Source organism: Cavia porcellus, unplaced genomic scaffold, assembly GCF_034190915.1.
Source record: "Cavia porcellus strain 051 isolate PalLab524CR breed Dunkin Hartley unplaced genomic scaffold, mCavPor4.1 scaffold_15, whole genome shotgun sequence".
In the NCBI taxonomy this organism is placed as follows: Eukaryota; Metazoa; Chordata; class Mammalia; order Rodentia; family Caviidae; genus Cavia; species Cavia porcellus.
In genome coordinates this window covers 45,139,315-45,165,572 of record NW_026947498.1, presented here as the reverse complement: position 1 = coordinate 45,165,572, position 26,258 = coordinate 45,139,315, and the positions used below count along the sequence as shown (strand labels likewise).

Below are 26,258 nucleotides of genomic sequence, written 5' to 3'. Positions count from 1 at the left end.
AAAAAATATTCACAGAGATATTAAAGCAAAATTTCCCATGTATAGCAAAAAGAAATGATATCCAGATAAAAGAAGCATACAGAACGCCAGCTACCTACAACCAAAACAGATCTACGCCTAGGCATATAATAATCGAGATCCCAGAAATCCACCAAAAAAACAGAATATTAAAAGCAGCCAGAGAAAAGATGCAGGTTACCTATAATGGGAAATCTATCAAAATAACGGCAGACTTATCAACACAAACTCTTAAGTCAAGAAGGGAGTGGGGAGAAATATTCCAAGTCCTGAAGGAAAAAAATATGCAACCTAAGTTCATATATCCATCAAAACTCTCTCTAAAAATTAATGAAGAAATAAGATACTTTCAAGACAAGGAGGAACTGTGGGAGTTCGTGGCCACCAATCCAACCCTACAGAGAGCGCTGAAGGACATTACAGAGAAAGAGAGGAAGAGATATCAGGATTACAGCTACAGTGGCAGAGAGGCCTCAGTGTACGGGGCAGACCATGGAATGAGGGAATAAGGTGGACAAATTATAGCAGAAAAGTGGAGTAGCAGACATGAGGCAGAGACGGTAAGCTAGTCTTTGGTAGAGACAGCTCTGAAACTATATTTAAAAAAAAAAAAAAGCAGAGGTCATTGCTAATGGTGTATAACGATTTAAAAGACACAGTAGTCCTAGTGCCATATTTAGATTGAATTAAATTTGTTCTGGTCTGTCCACTCATATCAGATTTGAGGACACAGACCTCTAGAACCAAAAATAGCAGGTTATACCATGGTAACCATCCTTACTTTCCTATTGACTTAAGCTGAAATCCTGTATTACTTACATTGTCTTACTATGACTGATCTTAATTGTATCTGAATCATAAGACTATTGGTTGGCCTTGACTGATCCTATTTGAAATCCGTATGCGTGTTAGAATCAACCCTAAAAGTAGAGGAAACTACTCTGAGCATGACAGGATGTAAAGGATATCCATACTGGTATGAATCAGTAACAGCTCTCAAATACTACAATGCAGTCAAAGATAAGTTTTTATAAAAATAGGTGATAGTATATTTAACTATAATAAGCCAGTGTTGTCGACAAATCTATTGAAAATAACAAGAGAAAACATAGTAGCTACGGAAGATCATTTATATTATAGTTTTGTAAGTCTTATCCATTGCATGTTTATCTAGGAAATTGTTTCGCTGTCTTGTTATGACTTGGTTTTCCCTATAATACAGAGAGGATAGGAACAAATACTCTGAGGAAGAGACCTGAAAAACCCGAGGCTTATTTTGTAGCATTATAATATAAATTCTAGCAATCTATTGCTTGCTGATTAAAATGACTCTGGACTGGTTTCTTCAGCTCAACTTCAGCATATGCAGAGATGGGGACGGCTATCACAAAGAGAATGAGAGATGCGATGGTAGTTGGAAATGTCTTCCCTAATTTGGAACTTGAGGACCCAAAGAGACTCCATCATCCTGTAATGATTTGATTAGTTCTATAATATGCAATAAGTATAGAAAGTGGGTGAAGTTAGGGACAACTATTTGTAAGAAGCTAGAGACAGTTGGATAAGGTAGATCTCCGGTGGACTTGCTTTGAAATCTGTGTTTCTTTAAATTGTTTTTTATTTTTTTTTTAAATGTTCTGTTCTGTTTTGATATGGTTAACCTTATCCTCTTAGAGATGTAAAACAAATAGGTGGGACTGATAATCATATTACGGAGCTTTTGTTCGGCCATAGAGCAGAATGGTTTGTAGGGTCACTTTTTTGAATGTCATTCTAAATACTTTAATTCTATAACCTAAACAGCCATTTCGAAGAAGACAATTTGTAACTTATCAACTGGCAATTTCTTACCTTTTGTTTGTCTGTAATTTAGTATTATTTTTCTACCCTTTTTTTCTTTAATCTCCATGTATTTTTTTTTTCGTTTCCTTTTCTTTAAATAAAAAAAAAAAAAAAGAATTTGACATACAAATAACAAAAGCATATAGAACTTCAAATAGCCATGAACAAAATAAATTTACACCAAGGCATATAATAATCAACATTTCAGAAAGTCACCACAAGTGCAGAATGTTAAATGGCTAGAAAAAACAAACAACTCACTTACAAAGGAAAGCTCATCAGAACCACAGTGAACTTCTCAAAGCAAACTGTCAAATCAAGGAGGGCTTGGAGTGAGGTATTTTCAAGACCTAAACGAAAATAACCTCCAATCTGGATTGACTTATTCAGCAAAACTGTCTTTCAAAATCAATGAAGAAATAAGATACTTCCATGAAAAAGAAGACCTGAAGAAATTCATGACTATCAAGCCAGCTCTCTCAAATGCTGAAATGAATATTTTAGGAAGAGGTAATGAACACCACAATTCTAGTACTACCAGTAGAAAGAAATCATCTGGCAAGGCAAGAAACACTGACAAAATGGATCAATAAACAAGATCTAACAAGATGTTACATATAATAAATACATTTAACTCAAAAAGAAATTCATAGACTGAAAAGTCAAAGGATGTAAAACAATACTCTATGCAACAACAATACTCTATGCAACAAAAACCCCAGAAAAAAATCAGGAGTAGCTGTTCTATTTGCAGACAATGTTAACTTCAAGCCCAGACTGATGAATAGAAACAAAGAAGGTCACTACATATTTGTTAAGGGAAAACTCCAAGAAAATTGAGTAACAATGACAAATATATATGCACCAAATACTGGTACACTCAACTACATAAAACAAATATTAACATTCATGCAAAATCAAATGAGCACTGACGTGAATGTAATGGGACATTAATACCCTGCTGTCACAAACAAATCAACTAGACAAAAAGTCAGCAAAGAAATATGAGAACAGAGTCAAACCTGTGAACAGGTGGACTTAGTAGATGTCTACAGAGAGTTCACCCCAAAACAGCACAATACACATTCCTCTCAGCTGCACATGGGATGTTCTCCAAAACAGACCACGAACTATGTCATGGAACATGCTTAAATAAATGAAGAGAAACAAAAATTATGTGATGCATATTATCTGACCATAGTGCAAGGACAACAGAAATCAATGACAAAAGAAATCAGAAAACTACATAAACTCATGAAAGTTAAATAACATACTCATGCACAACCAATAGATCACAGACAAAATTAAAGAAGAAATTAAATAGTATCTACAACTGATAATGCCAGTACAACATACCACAACTTATGAGATTCATTAAGAGCAGTCCTAAGTGAAAATTTATAGTGATGAATTCTCACATCAGGATAATGCAATGAGTTCAAATAAACAACTTAATTTTGACCCACAAACTTCTATAAAAAGAACAAATCAAACCTAAAGATTATATAAGGGAGGAAATTATAAAGATAGGAGAAAAAAATTAATGCAGTTGCTACTAAGAAAACAATACAAAGAATGAATTGAAGAGTTGGTTCTTTGAAAGATTAAATAAAATTGCTGAATCTTTAATCAACTGTAATAAAAAGGAAAGAAGACAAATTCATGCAATTAGGAAGGAAAAGGATGAAATCACAATGGATTCTGTAGAAATTTAGAAGATAATATCAACTTCAAGAACCTGTACTCTAGTAAGATAGAAAACAGAAGAAATGGACAGATTTCTACATGTGAACTGACAAAACTGATGAATATATAAAAATTCTAAATAACCCAATGTCAGTCAGTAGAATTGAAGATGCAACTAAAAACCTACCAACAAAGAAAGCCCTGGTCCTGATGGATTTACCGCTGAGTTTTACAAGAAATTTAGAAAGAATTGAGTATCACTATTGCTGAAACTCTTCAAGAAAATTCAAAGGGAAAACTGCTCCATAACTCATTTCTGGAAGCAACTATTACCCTCATACCAAAACCAGAGAAAGACTCAACCAAAGCTCAATCTCTCTAATGAACATACCTGCAGAAATCCTCAGTAAGAGAGTAGCAAACAAAATGCAGTAAATCATCAAGAAGATTATACACTATGCCAAATGGGATTCACTCCAGGAATGCAGGGATGGTTGACATATGCAAATCAATAAATGTAATACACTCCATATCAACAGAGCCAAAGACAAAAATCACATGATCATTAAAATAGATGCAGAAAAAGTATTTGACAAAAATCCAACACTCTTCATGTTAAAAACCCTACAGAAAATTGGAATAAGATCTTTCTCTAAATTTCATAAAAGCCATCAATGACAGTGCAACAGCCAACATGATACTAAATGTCAAAAACTGAAAGCTTTCAATCTAAATCAGGAACAAGACAAGGATGTCCATTATCATCACTCCTATTCAATATAGTTTTGAAAACATTAGCCAGAGCAATTAAACAAGAGAGAGAAATAAAAGGTATAAGGATAGGAAAGTAATAATTTAAATTATCATTATTTGTACATGACATAATGCTCTATATAGGAGATCCTAAAAACTCTACCAAAAGTCCTTAGATTTAATAAGCAGATTTAGTTCTGTACATAAATACAAAGTCAACATTCAAAAAAATCAATAGCATTTGTATACACAAGCAATAAACTCACTGACAGAGATATTAGGAAACTACACCATTCACGATAGCTTCCAGAAATAAAATACTTAGGAATCAATTTGACAAAGGATTTAAATTATGTATTGAAAATTACAGTATTCTGAAAAAGAAAATCAAAGAAGATATCAGAAAATGGAAAGATATATCCTTTGCTCATGTGTAGCAAGAACCAACATACTGAAAATGGCCATACTGCCAAAATCCTTGTACAGATTTAATGCAATCTCAATAAAAATACATTAGCATATCTCACAGAACTACAGAAAACATTTTTACAATTCATGTGGAACAGAAGAGATCTAGAATAGCAGAAACAATTTTTGGCAACAAGGGCAAGACTGTAGGCACCACAATCAACAGGTTGAAATTACACTGCAAAGTTACTTAATAAAAACAGCATGCTACTGGCAAAAAAGCAAACCTGACGATCAATGGAACAGATTAGGAGATGCAGAAACAACCTCATATACATTTAGCCACCTTATGTCTGAGAAAGGGGCCAAACACATTTACTAAAAGAAAGACAGCCCCTTGCAATATAAGGGGCTGGAAAAACTGGCTTTCCACATGCCAAACAGTAAACCCATGTCTCTCACCATGCTCTAAACTAAAATTGAAATGGATCAACATTCTAAAATATTAAAACAGAAACACTAAATCTGCTAGAAGGGAGAACAGGCAGAATTCTTGAAGACATAAGTGCAGGTAAAGATTTTATAAAATCCCATCACATGAAGAAATGTTACAATGAATCAACAAATGGAACCTCATCCTATTAAAAAGCTTTTGGACAGCAAAAGAAATCACCAACACAGTGAAAAAGAGAACCCACAGAGTAGAAAAAATTTTTACCAGCTGTACTTCACACAAAGGAATAACACTTAGAACATATAAAGAGTTGAAAAAAACCAAACCCCCAAATTTAAACATCCAATCTAAAAATGGGCAACTAAGATGAATATACACTTCTGAGAAGAAATACAAATGGCAAGCAAATATGAAAAAATGGTTATTCAAGAGATGCAAATTAAAGCAGAGATTCTATTTCACTCCAGAAAGAATGGCTATTAACAAGAAATCAACCAATAATAAATACTAGTGAAGCTGTGGGGAAAAAAGGAACCTTTCTCCACTACTGGTGGGAAGGTAGACTAGTGCAACCACTGTGGAAACTATTGTGGAGGTTTCTCAAAAAGCTAAAATTAGAGGTCCTACTGGACCCAGCTATTTATCTTCTTGATATCTTCCCAGAAGAATTTAATAAATCATACCACAATGATACATGTGCACTCATGTTTACAGTAGCACAGTTTGTAATAGCCAAATTTTGGAAACAACCCAAATGCCTATTAACTAAGAAATAGATAAAAAAAAGGTGGTTTTTAAAATTCAGTGGAATACTACTCAGTCAAAATAAGGATAAACTTGAGACATTTCTACATAAATGAATGCATCTTGAAAACATACTCTTAAAGTGAAATAAATTGGCACACACATGTCAGTATTGCATTGTCTTCCTGGTGTGAGAAACTGAAAGAGTAAATAAACACTACAATGTATAATAGGTATTGTGAACTTGAAGGCAAATGTTCAACAGCAAAAAGGAACAATGAAAGGGGAAGGCGAAAAGTAAGGAAGGGAAAAGAATAAAGATACATTACATATAGGTACAAGTTCCCTACAATGAATATAAATGTGTATATCTAAATTGCGCCAATAGAATTAACTTTTAAAAATCTGCAGACTTACATACTTGGTAATCACTCTTGCATAAATAAATAATTCAACCTTTTTGGGTTTTCGTAGGAAGAAAAATGTTTTCCACTGAAGCTATAGAGTACCTTTACTCCAAAGAAGCATTTTAATCTGTCATCCACCACCTATGTGTGGCTTATATACCTACTGTGTGAATCATGAGGACTATATTTGAAAAATGTAAATAGAACTGAACATAGTGTATCTGGAACAGTGACGGTAAAATTTTTTTCTTTCTATAAATACATGTGTGTACTACGTTGCAAAGCATAATGTATTTCATGGTTTAAAAAAAAAAGCTTCAAAGTGTTCTAGTTTTGCAGTGCTCCTAATGACACATAGCCACAGATGGACTACAAACAGCCATAAGGTCTCATGCAAAAGGTTGTGTGTATCTGCAATTTTCTACGCAGCTGACTGATTGTATAGGAGTCTGTTGCTCCAAAAGGTTAAGAACTTGTAAAAAAACACATATAAAAAACTATGAATTCTGATTGGTCAAAGAAAGAAATGCTAAAAGTTTTATACCTTTCTAAAAGATGGACACTTATATCTAAAAGAATTTCAATCAGCAGTCTGTCAAAATTTATGTAAAAAGGAAAAGAATATTTATGGACAGAGAAGTAAACCATTTACAAGTTCTGACAACCACAATGAATAGTCATTATGAAATGTACCCAGATTAAGCATTCGCAGCCTATGTAGTTTACCAAAAGTCAGTAAAAATCAGACAAAATTTCTAATCATAAGGTTTAAATCAGAGTGAAGGAAAAAGAAATTGTACAGTAGTAAGGTTGAAAAACATCTCAGGATCAGAGGAATGATAAAATCCTAAAGAACAGCTTTTATGATTAATACAAGTAAGATTTCTAATCTCATTTGTCTGAAAAGAATGATTTGACTGAGTTATTGAATGCCTTATCTTAAAATATATGAAGGGCACTAAGAGCATAGAAAGAGAGAAGATATTCAAGGTTTATTTTTGTAAACAAAAGTTTGTTTTGTTCTGTTAAGATTTGTATGAAAAAGAAATGGGGAAGATGATCAGTAACACACTTTAGACATTTTGTATGCCACAGTTTGTTGGGTATATTTTTACCTTAAGAGAGAAGCAAAAGCTGGCTTTGATAAACAAGGCTGGATCTTATTTCTCCGCTTCATTTCCACAGGTGGTACCCTAGGAGACAAAAATAGTGTCAGTTAGAAACAGAACCGGGAAGCCTGCCCAAAGGGAAGCAAATGCCCTGGGAACTTACTCTGTGCTGCCACTGACAGGCTTCCCAGGCAGAAAATAAAACTCCTCCCTGTGTCTCTGAGCTGTGACAGGAGCTTCTCTAAGTTCTACACATTTGAGGATTTGTGAATACAAAGCAAGAAGAGTGGAAAAAGCCAAGGTGACTCTTGGACCAGGAATTCAAAGGACTCTCAGAAAAGGGTAGGGTTACTATACTGTGGAATTAAAAAAAGGAGCTCCATTTTAACCAGCCTCCTTGAAACTTTGAGAAACCAATTATACCTTAAATGCAAATAGTTGGCATTCTTGGTGGCATTCCTGGGGACACTTACAAACACCACAGAAACATGTGACCTGAGCAGATTCAACAGACCATGCTTTGTGGTCTTGGGAACTCCATAGATCACACCATTTATAGTCTTATCTAACTCTTCTCTATTTGTGGCACAGGTTAGTTCTTGTGTGACTCTTGAATAGATTACTTGTCACCATAATTTTAAAGGGTGTTGTGAAACATGACAGAGCACAAGAACAACAATAAATGGAGGTGGGAAAGACAGGATTCAGAGTTAAGTTCAGAAAAGAAATTATATGAAAACTTTTTGATGATAAACAATTATGTAAATACTGATATTTTAAAAATCTAATCAGTATTACTTTTATAATCAGGGTTCAAGCTGCAGGAACAAGACTAAATTCTTTATGAACACACATATTTTTCAATACTATAAAATCAAAAATCTCCGTAGTTACAACTGCTAGTTTTCCAAACTAGAAGGCTTCTAAAGTACTTATGCAGGTAAGCATCTTATATGAATACAATAAATGGCAAGGACCCTTTGGTTTATATTTAAGGAAGACGTACAGATGTCAAACTAGCTCATCAGACCACAAACACTGAATTATATTTACAGGACAAAATGAGGTATATTATTTGATTTTAGGGTACCGAGAAGACAAACTGTGGGTGATTTTTAAAGCAAAGACAATTATGTGTTATATACAGTTTAAGGAATCAAGTTCACAGTACAAACACTTATATGAGTAATTTTCACCATGGAGTAATGTGTTGGCTCACTTTGGCTATTCCCCAAATCCTGATGGCAAATGACTGTTGCATTTAGACCTACTTTATTATTTTAGTTTTCTCATTTTCCTTGTGAGGAAAGTAGCAACCTAATAAGCTGTTTGCTTTTGTTTCTGTCTTCCATTGCTAGATGTGGCACAAATGGAAGGACAGATCCCTGTGATATATTACTCAATGAATGTTTAATAAGACTTCAAAGTCCGCCAGCACAATATTCAGGTCCAAATCCTCAAACTTTAGAATCTAACCTAGCCATCCATTTGATATTGCTTTGCTTTTTTCCAGGTACCCATTTGCCTGGTTTACTTCGATGAAAAGCATTACCAATTTTTAATGATAAAATTAAACACAGAACAATCGAAGTTTATCTAGTATGCATAAACCAGAAACATAATCTAAAATTTGCTATTGAAACATTAACATAGACTACTGACCTTTTGTACAAGACAGCTGTCATGTGATTTATTTTGATTTAACTTTATATTGTCATCCATTTAGCATTTAATGGTCATCAAAACTATTCCTAGCCAAAGGACTGAAAATGAAGAGCATGGTTTTAAAAAAATTATTTATAGAGGATTTCTCTGCAGCAAGATTATCTGTGCTTCTTCCAAATTTTACACACGGTATTTTAAGTCAAAGTTATTTTTAAAAAGGCACACATCAGTCACCACATATTTTTAAACAAATGAGACTAATCTGTAGTATATGTATTTTACCAACATTTTCATATCTATGCACTTTAGGCTCTAAAAGACAAATGTCACTGAGCTAAAAAGTTACTCTATTAACTTAAAGAGACAAACTATTACAAACTATTGAGTCCCTGACTTAAAAACAAGTTCCTTTCCAGAATATTCATTAGTCAGATTCAGTCCCAAGTGAGGTAAAGTGAGTCTTACACATCTTTGACACAAATATACAATGTCTGATGCTTTGCACTTCCTGGAAGTCCCCCCTGCACCACCATAGATTTTCCTCTTGCTTCCGGACTTCCCAGGCCCTGACGGAGCACTGCACTACTGTACACTATCACACTGCACAGTAAGCATGCAGCAGCACAACTGTGACAGTGTGCGCAGAAATGTCAGCCACTTCCACAATCCATTTACATCTAGGAATGCTTATAATGCCAAATGCATTCATATCTATCAGTGTGCAGTGCAAATGTCCCTAAGTCGGGGATTGACTGTATATAAACAGAGACTGTTATATCCTAAAGATGTTCAGCACTACTACTTCACTGAATGGTAAATAAAAACCAGGGGTTATTTACCAGTTTTTAAATTGTTAAAAGATATAGCTAGGTGTGCCTGAAACACATGCCTGTATTCCCAACTACTCAGAAGACTGAGGCAGGAGGATACTAAATTTGAAGTCAACTTGGGCAACTTAACAAGACCCTGTATCAAAACAAAATAAATTCTGTGGGGATGTAACTCAGTAGACCACTTGCCTAGCATGCATGAAGATTTGGGTTTAATCTCCAGAACTGCCAAAAATAAAAATAAATAATCAAATAAATAAATAAATTGCTAGTGATATAATTTATAGGATACTGGAATATGAGGACTCCAATTTATAACAGAAAGCTAGAACAGATTCAAAGTGTTATAATGTTTCAAAGTTTTTTTTTTTTACATATACAGGTCCCTCTAATATCATTTGTGTATACATGAAAGACTAGTGTGGGAATTGTTTCATAAGCAAAAATGAAACTTACCAATAAGAATTTGTTCCCCATAATATACAGTGCAACACGTAATACAGGAAGACAGCACTCAGAAATATGGCCACAAGGTACCCTCTCATGGCTGGCTCACTGCAATACAAGGAGGGGAGTCCAAAGAAAAAGGGAAGATTATTATACAGGTAGATTTTTAAAATGAATCACATATAAACTACAGCAAATGAACACACAGAAGAGAATGGAAAACATGATAAACTTGTAAATTTGAAAATATTTATTAAATGTGTAGAAAGAACTTTTGTTTCTGTCTTAACACAACATGATGTGTACTTAGAACAATATATTATTCTGTAGTCTCAAAGCTAGGGACTTCCTAACTACTTTCTCATGTTAGATTAAATAGGAAAAAAGATTTCCTTCATAACAAATTTTACACATCTACTCTTATATCTAAGACTTTTTTTTCAGAAATACTTAATATTCATTTTCTTGCTCTCAACATAAAACAAATACATACCTTCTGATGTAAATAAACATCTCTTCAATGCCCAATATTTAAATGTTACATAATTTTAGAGTCCTAATTTTGAAAAACAAACAAAAAACCTACTGAAAAAATATTTCATACATATTCAATCTCTATACATTTTGAGATGTATCTATTTGATGTTTTAACACAGGTAAATTCACCTAATGACTTGCTTATTTTGACACTAAACTTTGTACTGTTTAATGCACATCTGCAGACAGACAAAAATCTGGGAGTATACAATCCTCTCTAGACTGTAAATGCAAAAAAAAAAAAACTTTATAGGAAATATTTTTTAAAAGCTCTAAAATGTGCAGTCGGTCCCACCATTTTGCTTTAAAAATAAAAATGTAAAAATCTTACTTTCACATATAATGCATGCAAAGATAAATTGAATTAAGTGGTTCTATAATACATTCTGTATTTCAACGTGTGACTTTAAACAGGTGTACTATTCTCTGCCTTGCTTATCAAGTTTCTGTTCCATCTAAACAAATGCATCTATCACTTCTCTCACACCTTTCCAGGTCTACTAACTTCAATCAAGGCATTGCAGCTGATAAAGTACAAGTTTGGCTAGACATATTTTCAAATAATGTAATACTGCCTCCCTTTCAATGGTAAACAAATTCAGACAGAAAAATTTAAACCATACTCTTGCCTTTCTAAGTGGAATACACAAAACAAAACAGAAATTTTTCTTGATAACATAGGGTCATAGTAACAAATACCACCGTGTTGTGCTTTTTAGAGTTCAGACTTTGCACCAAACAGTACATGGAGCTGTTTGCTAAGAATCCTAAACCAGAGTGATTATCAGGTTGGGATGGAGTGTTGCTCTTCTCTTATTGTCAGCAATTACTTAGAGTAGTAACCACTTCCAGATGCCACTACAATAAATTAGTTGGAAATGAAGACTATGTCAGGAGAAAACAAATAAACAAGCAAGCTAAATGAGAAAACCTTAGTTTGCACATACTTTACATTAGTATATACAACTCCTGTGAAGAGTCAGCACTGGTTTGGAAATCAGAAGACATGATTCACAGCCCAAACCCAGAGGAGGCGTGGGGGCAAGGGTGCTGAGGTCAGTTTGCTTTTTTCAAACCTGAGCGCCCTCACACATGGTTACAATTGAGAACACACCCTCCACCTCACTGAGTTGTTATGCTGTCATGGAAAGCAATTTACCACAGGCCCAAACAGTCTAGGTTAAATATTCAAATCGAACATTTACGTTTCCACCAAGAATAACATAATTTATGCAAATATCAAATAAGAATGCAAGTTACCATGGCCAGCAAATTTTTTAAAAATATATCTACATCTAAGATAAAATTATGTAAAATCCTAAGATACATATATTTACATCTAAGTGTGTAAAGCCCTAGAAAAAGAGGTCAGTTATTTGTAACTCAATTTTGCTTATCTACCTTCAAAACATACTCCTTGGGCAATCTGTGATTTTATAGAGCATGGATGAGATTTTATTTTGTAATTTTTCACTTACTAATATGTAAAGAAAGCAAAAACATATGAAAGAACATGCTTTTTCCCTTCAAAAAGTAAAATGACTGTATTCAACAATTGAAAAAAAATTTAGGAAGCTGCACCACTGTGTACAATTTCATGGGCAAAATCAAAGCTTTGATATTCATGTTGCAAAGGAGACCAGGGCCAGCCAGGATATCCTTCAATAAACACATATGGTTCCTCTGCATGCTCACAAGAAAAGTCTTCCACAAATACATGAATTCTCTAATAATGATTCCATAAAATGACCATTTTGCTTTGAGCAAAAGCACTCAAAGGGAAACCAGTTTGGATAGAGTACACGGTTTTAAAAATACAGCTTCAATTACAAAAACAAACTTGAAGACACTGATATTGACCATGACAGATGACAGCTTTTTGGCTGCAGGCTCTTCAAACCAGAGACTGTACAACATTATTTACAAAGCCTAACAAAAATCAATTATTCCTCTAAAGTTCGCATACAGGATAATGAAAGACAGCAGAACCCACTGGCAGAAGTCAAATGTTCATTTCTTCTCAAACATTGATCTGTAACCCAGCGTGCAAATAACCTATACATGCTAAATGAAGCTCAATCATGGCTGCTGGGTTTTTTTTTTTTTCCTCTTTAATAATAAAAGTACACTCTATTTGTGTGGAACTTTAAAGTTTACAGTAAGTTCATATGTCCAGCATTTCACATAAGGCTCACAATTAGCACATTAAATAAGTGTGTGGGAATTCTGTTTTGATAAATGAGGAAGATGAATCTTTGTATCACTATCTCAGATCAGTTTACGGGAGACAAAAATAGTCTATTTCTTACCATTCTATTTCTAGCGTCATCGTTGTTATTTTAAAAGACATGAATGGGATACCTAACAGACTTCTAATCTTAGACTTTCTGGTCCTAGAGTTTTGGAAAAGTAAATTCAGGTAACATTGAAGGGCAAGATGCTCTAGGACACTGTTTAAAGATTAGTACCAGCCTGGTGAGGGAAAGGTTATCAACATGAACATTCCTAACCAGATGTAGTGGCATACCCCTGTAATCCCACCACTTGGGAGGTGGAGGCCGGAGGGTTGCTCTAAATTCAAGGCCAGCCTAGCTTACACAGAAGCAGCTTAAACTACATCTAAACTATATAGAGAGACTTGGTATCTAAAACAAAACAAAACAACAACAACAAAAAAGAAAAAAAAAACAAGCACATGCTTGAGGCCCCACAAGCATCTTTCATTTGATTCTTGTGTAAATCAAAGTTTGAGAATCAGTGCTCTAGAATATATTACAAAAGCATTAAAGGGAAAAAATTAATGTATTTGCCAAAGACAGAGATAACCATGCTACCATAAGTAATCCAACAATCTTCTAAGTACCATGATAGTAGACACTGTCTGTCTTCTCTATCATTTTATTTCCAGTGCTTCTAACAGTACCTGTCACACAGAGATGCTAAGTAGATAGTTGTTGGATACAGTTACAGGCCCTATGACTAATTTCCTTTGTATTAACTTCTGTTTTTCTTACCACAAATGGCCAATGAATAACAGCTGATTTGAATGACTGAGACATGAGTGGTTACCATGTGCCAAAGCATACAATAAATGCTTCAGAGATATTACCTCATATCATCTGTTAATCACTTTGTGAGATAAGTAGTGAGGCTGATTCATATTTTAGACCTGAGGAAACTGAAAATCTGAGCAGAACAATAACTTCCCTGAGCTGACAAATAATAGAACCAGGAATCCAATCCGTATCTACCAGATCTGAGTCTCTGTACGATGCTGACTTTCCCAATCAGTAGACAACAGTTTCCTAAATGTTTTTTGGTTGTTATATGCAGTCTTTGTACTTTTTGAAGGAAAATTAGAATGTTTTTTCATACTTTTCTTTACATATCCGGTGAATGAAAACAAAACAAAATCTCATCCATCACTTTGTGGTCCTAAATCACAGATTGCATAAGGAGTACGTTTTAGAGCTACAAATCTAAGTTGCCACAAATAAACATAGGCCCATTCTTTTGATACCAAACTACACATTACACAACATTTCTCTAATTTGTCAATTTCACTAGCTACTTAAACAACATCCATTCAATATCAATTGGAAAAATAGAGAGAAAATGTCGTGTTTTTAATACAAATTCTGCTGAAATAAAACCCTGCTACTTCCAACCCTGTCCTTGCTAAATTGCCTGATCCTCCCAGGCAATGCCAGCACTGTTTATAAAAACAAACATTATGGACTGATGCTTGAAAAATAGCCAGATTTTTATTTTCAGGCTCTCCTAATGCTTTCTCAAACCAAAGAAAACTTGTTTTTCTCACTTGCTTAAACACGCACGTATACACATGTTCAGCAACAGTTCTGGAAACACTGTTCCAATCATCATACATAAAAACCTTGTGGTTTTCTCAACTAATATCATAGAATACCATGGAATAAACAGCTTTGGCATTTTTTTTCAAATGCTAACTCCTGGCTGCATTCTCTGTCCTATTTCTTCTGGACCTGGTGTAGGTGTTCCCTAATGCCTATTTGCAGGTTCAGCTACTGTGAGCTCTGAGATTGATCCTGGTCCAAGGAAAGGCACCCAAAGAGCTGTGAACTAGCATATCAATAGTTTGGTAAGGTTCCTGACTATCTCATGCTGAACTTGGCTATGTCATCCACTCAAAGTGGGTTCTGGCTGCTGAATCTTTATAGTGTATATCACAGCTTTCTCAGATCTACCTTCTCTCAGCTACCTCAGCAGCTCTACAGCCAAATTTCCATTTTTTTTGGAAACCAAATCCCCATCCTCCTGTGTGGCAAATCTTTCTTATGTTTTGTATTTCCTCACTGACACAGGATTTAATGTTTCTGCTAGTTTTCTGTCATACCCAGTGTGCCACTGTTTAATAACAATACCAAATAACTTGTATTTTTGTGCAAATCAGAAAAGAACATCTAGTTTAGCTCCCCACATCCCTGTGGACACCTACATTTCTCCCCCTTAGCCAGATGCCCGTGTTCACAGTTCACCTTTCCAAACTTACAAAGTGGCCCTGCTGACGCCTGTGTTCATTCAGTCATCCAAGAGACCTTCTTCCATTCAGGTTTCTCGTGTCCTCAGCTCACAGTAAGACATACTCAAGACTGGGAAATGGCAAACAGTTCTTAAATCCTGTCCTCCTTCCTCTTTGCAATTACAGTGTTCAGTTTGTGATTATTCTCTGTAGTTACATACTCATGTGAACAAACGCAGAACAAAAGACCTCTAGTTTTAGCTTTGTTTTTGGTTCCCTACCCTCTGGATTGTGCCATTTCCACACAGTTCGAGTTTTAATGTAGAAGCACAGGATCCTACTGTGACAGATGTAAAGGCCTGATTCTTCCTCATCTCATAATTCCCTTTTAAAGTATACTCCTTATTACTAACCGGATGGCCCAAATGTGCAGAAGAAGCCTCTAAGGACCTCCACCCTCCAAAAATGATAAGCATGTAAATAATAGGCCAGCTCTACAAGCATTTAGTAAGGGCCTACACAGTACTAAACCCTTCTGCCCTTAATAATTAAATCGAGGGTATTATTACTCCTGTGCTAGAGATGTTTAACATCCAAACCAGTGGGCAAAATTCAAACTGAGATCTAAATTTCAAAGCCCATAATTTAAATTGCACATTATGGAAAATTATAATTAATGTATTTTTTACTGTAACAGTATGAATTTAACTTAATAATACCTTTAAATTCACTTACTAATACCTTTTAAAAGTAAAACAAGGAAGCTTGGAAGTAATTCACTAGTAGGGCTTTGCATGGAAGAGGTCATAGGTTCAATCCTCAGCACCAAAATAAACAAAGGATGATATTTGCTAAATGCATACATTTACTAAAATACATTTATTAGAAACACTAAAATATGTAAAAATATTCAGGTCACAATTAAAGATAAACATAAAAAAATCAGTAATCTGGCAGATAAAATTTTCTACAGCAAGGATCTGAAAATTCTCAACAGACCGTAATTTTAAAAAATAGCATATGAAGAATTAAATGATATATAACTATTATACCCAAAAAAGTTTAATTTAAATCTGAAGTTTCAGCTACTGTTATGATATAAAGATGAAGACAAAAAAACCTTTTCTTAACATTTAATGAATTAATAGAAAATTATAACGATATATGCCTCTATTCAAAGATTAAATTTCAGAAGTTTTAAGAAATTGGAAAAGCTATATAAATTTGATTGATCAGTAAGTACATAGCTGATTTCTTTCAGCATGGCAGAAAAGGAACATGCATAATTAACTTTCTTTTCTTTGCTTCCTCCAATTCTTCAGCTAATGCAATGACATGCAGCCACACATACCCTCCTCTTTCGGTCTGTCAAGCAAGTTGGTACTTTTGCTAGAATGAATTCTGAGCGTATGTAGACAGCTCTATTCATCTAATTGAACCCAGGCTCTTACTGCCAAACAGATGACCAAATCTGCCCCCTAAAATTGGGTGTGCTCACTGCAAAGAATATAAAAAGGTCAGAAATGACATTTCAGCAGAATTCTGTTTTTTAATAGCACAGCTGGTCACACAAAAATCATTCAACTAACAGTAACTATACTGTATGGTAAAAATAAATGAACTGGAGTTCCTGTTTTCAAGATCTCTTATTTTAGATTCAGCCCCATTACAAATAAGGAAGCTTTCAAAGGAACTTATGCTCCTCTTCTTTATTCAAGTTTTCTCCCAAGGACCTATTTCTCTTGGAGTGGAAATGTACTCTATTCCTTACATTAATATCACACCGAGTAGGTAATAACTATAGCTTATTTTTAAAATTCATTAATTGAGCTAATTTGTTTATAAAGTAAAATTCACTACCTTCCAGTGTATGATTTGGTGAATTTTGGAGCATGTATACCATCACAAAAGTTTTGATATGAAACATTTCCTTTAACCCAAAATAGTTCCTTTGTGCCTCATTAGTAATCTCTCTTTCCTGATACCCTGGGACCCTAGCAACCTGATCTATTACTGTAGTTTGCCTTTGCTAAAAAGTTATATAAATGTAATCTGATTTCTGGCTTCTTTCCATATGCATAGTGCTTTTGAAAAAGTCCATGTTACAGTTTATACAAGAAGTTCATTTTTTTTTTTATTGCTAACTGGCATTCCATTTTATGGTTACACCATAATTTGTTTATCAGTTTACTAGAAAATAAGCATTTTATTTCTTTCTGGTTTTGAGTCACTGTAAATAAAGCTGCATTTAAACATTCAAGTACAGGGGCTGGGGATTTAGCTCAGCGGCATAAGCGCCTACCTTGCAAGCAGGCAGTCATGAGTTCGATCCCTTGTACCGATAAAAACGAAAAAGACAAAAAAAAAAAAAAAAGAAAAAGAAACATTCAAGTACAATTCTTTACGTGGAAATAACACTTTCATGTGTCACAAAGCAAAAGTACATTTAACTTTATATGAAACCTTATATTTTGATGCCTATTTCTGAAAAACACATTTTTTTCAGTCTTTCAATTTTGTTAAAATAATTTTAAAAACTATAACTATTCAAATTATTGACACTGAGCCAAGTGTGGGGGCACACACACTTCAGCACTCAGGAAGCGCTGTTCTGATTAATTGTGTTGCTATATTCAATATTCTGTTTTGACAGGCTCTATAATGTTGGGTATTTGGTGTGATTTTCCTATACCTAATTGAAAGGACAACTATTGTGAAGATAACAAGATATACTATGGTACCTATTACTGTTAACCTAGTAACCTGCTGTGACCTTCTGTACCAATTTCACTGCTTTTTCTCAGTTGGCTTTGTTCTGTTATATTTCACTACCTTCAAAATAATACAATTTTTTTTAAAAAAAGAATCTCAATCTGTTAATACTAATAATAGGTTGCATGTATATGTACACATAATATAACCAAGTATACTTTAGGATGTGAAGAATACAGTTCATGGTTGGTTGAAAGAGCCAAATTATGGTGGTACCTCTGTTCTTGAACTCAATTCTTCCCACAATTCTGGTCACATATCGAATTGAATGAGAATAGAATCAAACTCAATGGTTAGGTTCAGTGTGGACATCATGGGAAAATTTGATTTCATTTGCATTAAATTCAATTTGCGATCAGTTCATCTCTTATCTATGAACCATGGTACTAGTGTATACTAATTTAAAATAATTACTTGTTATGAGAAATATAGCAAAATATTTTAGACCTTTGTCCTCAAAGTGTGATCCATAGGCCAACAGCATTAGCATCTGGGAAGATGGCAGATACACAGCATCTCAATATTACTCAGAACTAGAACTTTAACAAAATTCCCAGACTGATCAGCACATTTGAGAAACACTGCTAGGAAAGGTCAGGAAAGAGAGAAATTGATCCCATGAATAGGACCAGGGTTTCACAGCAGAAACTTTTTTTTTTTTTTTTTTTTTTTTGGCAGGGGGAAGAAATCATCCTAAGTTCCATATTGTATCTTTTAGAAGTTTTTAGAGCTTGACTTTTTAAAATTTCCAATTAACAGAATTTTCTGTGTAGAAAGCTAGATTCTGAAAATAAATGGCTTTAAGAGAAATTTCCCTAAGGAAATTCTAGGGACTACTTTTGATTTCATGGAAGTTCCCCAGACACTGTCCTTCCTATAATATTTTCAGTTTGACCCCACCCTTTACAATCAGTATCACTATGATACCAGTGGTATTTTTGAGAGGAAATACATAGGAATACTCTCTTCAAAATGTAACCATGGGACATTCATTTGATTCTGCGCCTTGTGCTGAGTTACCTAAAAATGCCAATGAACAACTGGCCAGATATTTAGAACAGTATTTCCACTTACTGTTATTTATAACTTGGATCTATGAACTACAGATTGTAGAGCTAGAAAGATTGTAAGAGCTGAGGGCAGTTAGAGACAGTGTAGTTTTGTGTAATATATTACTAAAGAGGCAGCCAAGATAGTAAAATATTTTAAAAGCTGTCAAAGGTGATCTTGCCATTAAGTAATGGAATTGACAGAACAAGAGAAAATCTTTTTGTGGGTTTCCTTCATGTACAATTTCTATCTCACTCAGTATGATGACATGGCAGTACAGTAATACCTCAGGTCACAAATGCTTCTGTTGGCAAACAATTTGGTTCACAAATTTGCATTCTGCAAAATTTTGCTTCCGTTGCCAAATTGCATCAGGAGACAGACACGACTATTGACATCTTCCCTACACAAATACAAATGCAGCCATCTTTCCCAAAATTGTAAAACAAATGAAGTTTGTAAATCAAAATTACTGATTTGATGAGCAAATGAACACGACATTAAAGGAGTGACTTCATGTTGCTGAACCAATTCATCTTTATGTTGTTCCAATCCTCTCTGATCTCTATGGTGTTCAATTCCTAAATCACATCCTTTTGGGTAGTCCTACACTAGCCGTGGTCTCTTGGAAATTCTCTGCCTATGTTTCTAGATTTCTCCTTCCTCCTCTGCCCACCTCTCAGGCAGTAGGCATTCTCAGGCATTAATCCTATATCCAAAGCCCACATTCTCATTACTTCTCACTCAGTTACTTGGAACAAGCTCTAAACTTCCCTTTAAATCAGCCAAGGTGTTAGGCCTGGCATAAAACTGTCAAAGCACAGATCTCATGTTACCATCAGCCACACAGGAAAACCTTCAAAATTTCTTATCTGCCAAATAAGTATAAAATCACTAAACCTAGCATTTGAGTTCTATAATTTGGTCCTTCTATTTAAAGGACTTCCCTTCCTCCCTCTCCTATCTTCCTCCAGCCCTCCCTCTCCTTCTCCTTCTCCCCACCTGTCCTTCCTCCTTCTTCCCCTTCTCCTCTTCCTTCTCCTTCTTCATGCAGTTAATTCCTTAGGTATCAGGACCACCTGCCTGGCAATCAGACTTCCTCAGTTTGAGTCTCAGCTCTTCCCCTAAGTAACTGTATGAGCCTGGGATTTGTCTTAACCTCAGCATACCATAGTTTCCTCTGGGGAATAATGATACTACCCAACAGAGCTCTTGTAAGTAGTAAATATAAAACACTTAAGTATGTGGCATACTCTTCCAAATTTTTTTCTTTTAAAATTACTGAAGGTTTAGCTGGTTATACACCAAGTCTTCGCTAAAAAAACTAGCTTCAAAATATATTAAGAGATCTTAAAGAATTTATGTCATTGTATAATAATAGCATGAAAAAATTAAGTTTCCATTACCATAGTAGTTGTTTTTTCTATATATGAATTTTGACATTTCAAGTATCTGTGACAAGAAGGTTTATTCATCTGAACATAAAATGAAAGGCATTCAAAATAGCAGTAATTCTCTGGCAAAAGTTGTAGACTGTAGAAATATTGAGATTCAATTACTGTGTTATAAGCTTTGTAGCAAACATTTTGTGAGTCAGCAATGTTTAACAAGAAAAGGGGGAAGAGGGCCAAGATTTAGCTCAGTGGCATAAGCATTTGCTTGGTAAGTGCAAGGTCATGAGTCCAATCCCCATACCAAAAAAAAAAAAGATGAAGATTAGAGTATTTCTCAGCCCTAGGCTAGAGAATGGACACAGAAGAACAAACATTGTATAACACATAACAATCAAATTTTATTGAAAAATTATATGACAGAACTATTCCAATTGTTTTATATGTAACATACTTCTAGTCCTTAAAACCAGCCTTTAAATGGTGCTACTGTCATCTCTGTCATATAGACAAAGATGTCAAAGTACAGAGAAGTTAAAGTCTGCCCAAGCATTCCCACACAGTAGAGTAGCAAAGCTGGTTCTCAAACCCACACATGCTAGAATTCATGCTTCTTATCCTATGCATCCTATAGCTCTCACAGTAGTGAAATTTATTTCTGTCTCTTTGATGTCAGAATATGTAAAGAGTGACAGGAAAGGCAGCTCCATACATCAAAATTACTGCATCTCAGGTCTCACTACACTAATGCTGCTGGCAACAGGAAATCTGAAAATCTAGCCCTCCTTGCAGTCTAGATTTTCTAAGAAGTCTACATAGTGGCCAAGTACTATCTAGAGAAGGGCTGTGGAACTATCACAAATATTCTCAGTGTGTACAAGCAAGAGCTCACGAGATTCCCAAGGACTAAATTCCAAGACCATGATGAAAATCCAAATTTGCCAATATCAGTAAATAATAATGTTCTCAGTCAACATGTGTTCAAAAAATCTCCAAACAAGACTATAATACACAAATATACTAGTAGAATAATTGTTCTTAATGAATTGAAAAGAGTACAAGGATTCAAGCATAAAATGTAGCTGATTCCTAATGGAAGTTTTTATTCTAAAGCTTTCTCAGAATAAAACTACTATACTAGTGTCTGAAATTTGTGCATGAGGTTCCAAGAATAATATGAATAATAAACCTAAAAGCTACATTAAGGTATTTTAATGAGATTGCCATTAATTGTTGTATTTAAAGACAGCGAGAAATGGAATTATTTGTCTTGAGAAAACAAGGGCCAGACAGAGCAGCATTCTTGTTCATGGTTAGTATATAGAGCTTGTTATACAAAATTTTTATGCTTTCTGTCATATGTACTAGTTTTAAATTATTACTTCTTGCTTCTATATTGACCTAGAACAGCTCTAAAGAAGCTGTTCTCATTCAGATTAGACTAAAAGTAATATTTAAAAACTTCTATAGCTTCGGGGCTGGGGATTTAGCTTAGCAGCATAAGCATCTGCCTTGCAAGCAGGTGGTCATAAGTTCGATCCCTGGTACCGATAAAAATGAAAAAGACAAAAAAAAAAAAAAACAAAAAAAACAACCTCTATAGCTTGACTTCAGGATATGCTTAAGAGGAATTGATTGGGGTTACATTAACAGTTTTGTAGGCCTTCTGATTACCTGTGAAACTAATTAGGCAAAAAATATCAGGTAGCTGCATATAGAGATAGGCTTTTAACATCACCTGCTAGAGACAGAAACATTGTCTAAATGTATTTCAAACTTACATGTAAGGAATCTGACAAAACAGTGTTGCCTTTGCTTACCTAAACTTTTAGGAATCTATTTCCCAAAGGCCTTCTGCTTCTGAGGGTGAAGAATGTAGCAAGGAGGGACCAGACTTGAAAACTCAAGAGGATATGTGCTGAACTGCTGAGTCTTCTCTACCAGAAATAATCCAAGGCCAGGGTTGTACTGTGCCTTCACTTGCAAATGCTGAAATGAAACACAAAGACAGTACATTTGTAAGAATGGTGAAGCCACTCAAAAACAATTTAAAGACATTAAAAATATTAACGAAAAAGTATTTTAAACTCCTTTCAGATCTCCTTACAGGATGATGAAATTACCAAAACAAACAAACAAACAAAATATGTTAGCTAAACCTACAGCATATCTGAGCTTAGTGTCATACATGACTGGTTTGCCAGAAATCCAGTTAAGTCTCCTTGAAAAAAAAAACACACCCAGCTCAATTAATTCCAAACAACCTAGTAATGAAAGAGCCATTTGTTTTATTTTTCGGCTTTTCTCCACACATACACACAGCTTCATTGTTGAACGCAGAGGTGAGAGAAGGACCTACTGCTCTCAGAGGTCTAAGAGAAAGTGAAGAAGGACAGAGAAAGAATGTGGAGGAGTCTGAGCAGAATAAAAATATCCAGAAGTGAGCAAAAAGGAAGCATGGGCGAATTATTGAGAGAAATAACTAGCATTTGAATGTGCTGTGGGTCCCTTTTGGGGGGGGGGGAGTTAAAAAACATTCCCAGTTTTGTTCCTACTGTAACTTTATCTCACACAAGACTTAGCCTGACAAAAAACTAACTAGCAAAAATTGCATGCTCTCTTCTAATAGAAGATATTTGTATTTTCAAAAAATTCTTAGGTCACAAATATTAAAAAAAACACAACACCAAAAAGATGGTAAAGATTTTATTTTAGAAGGCATTTATGAACTCTAATATCGTAAACAGGGAAACGATTATGTTTGGTTACCACGAAGATCATATAGTAACATGAAAAAATTGATTCTACCAAGTAAGAAAAACAAAATATTAAGCTGAATATTTCTGTGTGTTTGATATATATGATATTATTAAACGGCATTAGAGAAAAACAATCAGTTGTGTATTACAGGGGATTTTATTAAAGTGGATATATTTAAAATGTGTAGAAAACACAAAATTGTTTTTACTATTGCTATATATATATATATATATATATATATCCCACTTTTAAAGTGCTAAGTAGTTGGATCTTTTATAAATTAGAAGAAAAGTGGCCCTTTTTAATGGCTATTATTATATTACAAAAATCTCTGTGATTTCTCATGTGACAGAATCTGAATCTAAAGAAATTACTGACCATCATAAATATTATACAGCACAATTATTTTTCTTAAATGTACAGAACTGCAGTTCCTGTTTCAATTATCTTCTATCCATTACTATGTATTATTAACTATGATAAAGGATCATAGTTTTAAATTTGGAAGAGTTCTTTAGGATTATGTCTGCATGAGGAGGTAAAGAAAATTCGATGTCACACCAGGAGGGGAACGGGAATATAGTTACACCTGGAGAAGCTTAAATCGAGGGATGAAACAAAATAGCCTAGTCTCATGTTTAAGGGCCTTCATGAAGAGGAATTAGCATGGTGCTGAAGGCTCCCAGGTTGGTAAGCCAAGGCCAGTGAATGAAAATTTCAAGGTGGCAGTACTAGCAGCTACTTGCTATGGTAATATTTACACTGCCTAAAGAAAATAACAGGCTGCATGGTTGGATAGTGGGTCACTCATTACTAAAGATATGTGGTTCTAAGCCTCACTTGACAGAGGTTTGCACAGCAGCACTTAACAAACTTTAGTATCTGCTGGCATCACCTAAGCGTCTTGTTAGCATCATATTTGGATTCAGCAGATCTAAAGCAGGGCCAGATTATCTATATTTTCAGCAAGCTCCCAGGTACCCCTCATGCAGTTAGGTCTATGCACAGATTGAACAAGAACTCTAGAATGTTATTTAAACCACTGTTTCTCAAAGTATGGTCTTGCCCAGGGTTTTGGAAAGAGTCCTTTATAGATCTGACTTTTGGGGCAGATGATTAATGGACAAATGAAGGGTTATTAACAGGGTTTTGTGAGTCCACACATTCCAAGTCCCAAAAAGCATGGTATCCTGGTATTCTGGAGTATCTCCAAGATCATAACCTAAGTAATATTTTTATATAATTCCAAAGAAGTTATTTTTTACTTTCATTTAAAAAATGCTACTCTTAGCCTAAGCCTGGAATATAAGTGAAAACAAATAATGAATCAATGAATTTATGACTTCAATATCCTACATTTAACAGAAACAGAATGAAGAAAAACCAAACATGGTACAAAGTAAATTTTCCCAGTCATTTCCATCATAAAACCCTGTGTCCATAAAAGAGATGAGGAAAGTTTCCCAAGGTCAGCAACTGTGTTCTCTGTTAGTATAGGGCTTTGCATTGTTTTTCTAGCCTTGCATTTTATCTCACTACCATCATCTGGATCAGAAGAATTCCTTCAGTGCTTGGAAAGTCCCATTTCTAGCTTGATCATATTTGCTCTGCTCAAGTTATCTAGTAAATCTCAGCTTTCCATCAGATCACAATTTTATGCGATCACTTTCCTGGAGAAATAAGTTGATATTTGAATGTATGAATACTCAAAACTGAAATCATTCTTATGTTTTTCTCCTGAAATAAGTAATCCTGTAAGTACAGGGGAACCAGCTGGGTTGGGTTGAAACTTGTGATTAAGTGCCTGACTGGCACACATCAGGCCCTAGGTTAAATCCCCAGCAATGCAAAAAAATAAATAAATAAGTAAAAAATAAAAGGAAACCAGCTGCCTTTCCTGGACCCTAAAACTCCCCCCTTCCAAAGGGTTTACTGTTTGTCTTTGCTTATAAATTACAAATAACATTCCATTTAATTTACAAAAGTCTGCTTTCAAACTTTTCTGTCATTTATCCTACGTGAGCCTAGATTATTCTTGCCCTATTTAAGTGTCATGTCTTGCTTTTATCCTTAACATTTTTTTTTTTTTTTTTGTATACGCTTGTGATACATGATAACTGTGCTTATCTGGGGCACCAGTATTACACATGCAATCTGGACCATTTTCACTCTCCCTGTCCCCCTTCCTTCCATTTCCCTTCCCATCTTCCCAGAGATTGGGATTGAGGTACATATCAAATGAGCAGATACCAAACTTAAAACTTCAGTGTTGAAACCCAATGAAACAGGGCAGGAAAGAAGAACATTTCATACAGAGTAAACAGCATTTGTAACAGTTCTGAGGTGAGAATGACAATGATACCCTGGATGAAACAAGACTGCCCACAGAGTGGTGATGAAAATAAGAACAGTTAATCTTCATTCCAGTCTCTCCATGCATGACTTCATATAACTGTCAGAACAGTACCAAGATGGCCACTAGCATTCTCTTTCTCCAGAGAGAAACTGAGGCTTAGGGAAGGCCGTTGATTTCTCCATGGTCTTAAGCTAAAGGTCCAGCACTATGGATGTTTCGCTGCTGGTTCTATTCCTGGCCTGGAAGCAATTACAACTTCCTAGGAACTAGGTAAACTTGGAACTTTCCTCATGTTCAATATTCGGTCTGTTAATTTTCATTTCTCACAAAATGATATTGTGAAATATTAGGCATACTAAATAGGTTGGATCTCACTTATAATATCTTAATAAATGTATAGTTATTAGTTAAAATCTACTTAATTAGGAATAATTACATAGAATTTTTAATACAACAGTGTTCATAAATATTCAAATGTTAATATATTAAAAGGCCTTGACATCCATTAACTAAAGCTTCTCAGATTTT

At 34.7% G+C, this 26,258-nt stretch overlaps 1 protein-coding gene across 7 annotated transcripts in view; it reads right to left on the bottom strand.

Moving 5' to 3' along the window:
- Positions 1-26,258, bottom strand: part of St3gal6 (ST3 beta-galactoside alpha-2,3-sialyltransferase 6) — a 62,832-nt gene that overhangs the window by 19,646 nt on the left and 16,928 nt on the right. For 5 of the 7 annotated variants that reach the window (XM_063224815.1, XM_063224814.1, XM_013151739.3 and 2 more), the window contains 3 exons: positions 22,435-22,603; positions 10,373-10,471; positions 7,428-7,505 (listed from right to left, as the gene is read on the bottom strand). In XM_063224815.1, coding sequence (XP_063080885.1) covers positions 7,428-7,505; positions 10,373-10,461 — 167 coding nt within the window. In that variant the 5' untranslated portion in view covers positions 10,462-10,471; positions 22,435-22,603. Of the gene's footprint in view, positions 1-7,427; positions 7,507-9,083; positions 9,185-10,372; positions 10,472-22,434; positions 22,604-26,258 lie in introns of those variants that run through there. The other 2 variants (XM_063224816.1, XM_023564856.2) reach the window with 2 other exon arrangements.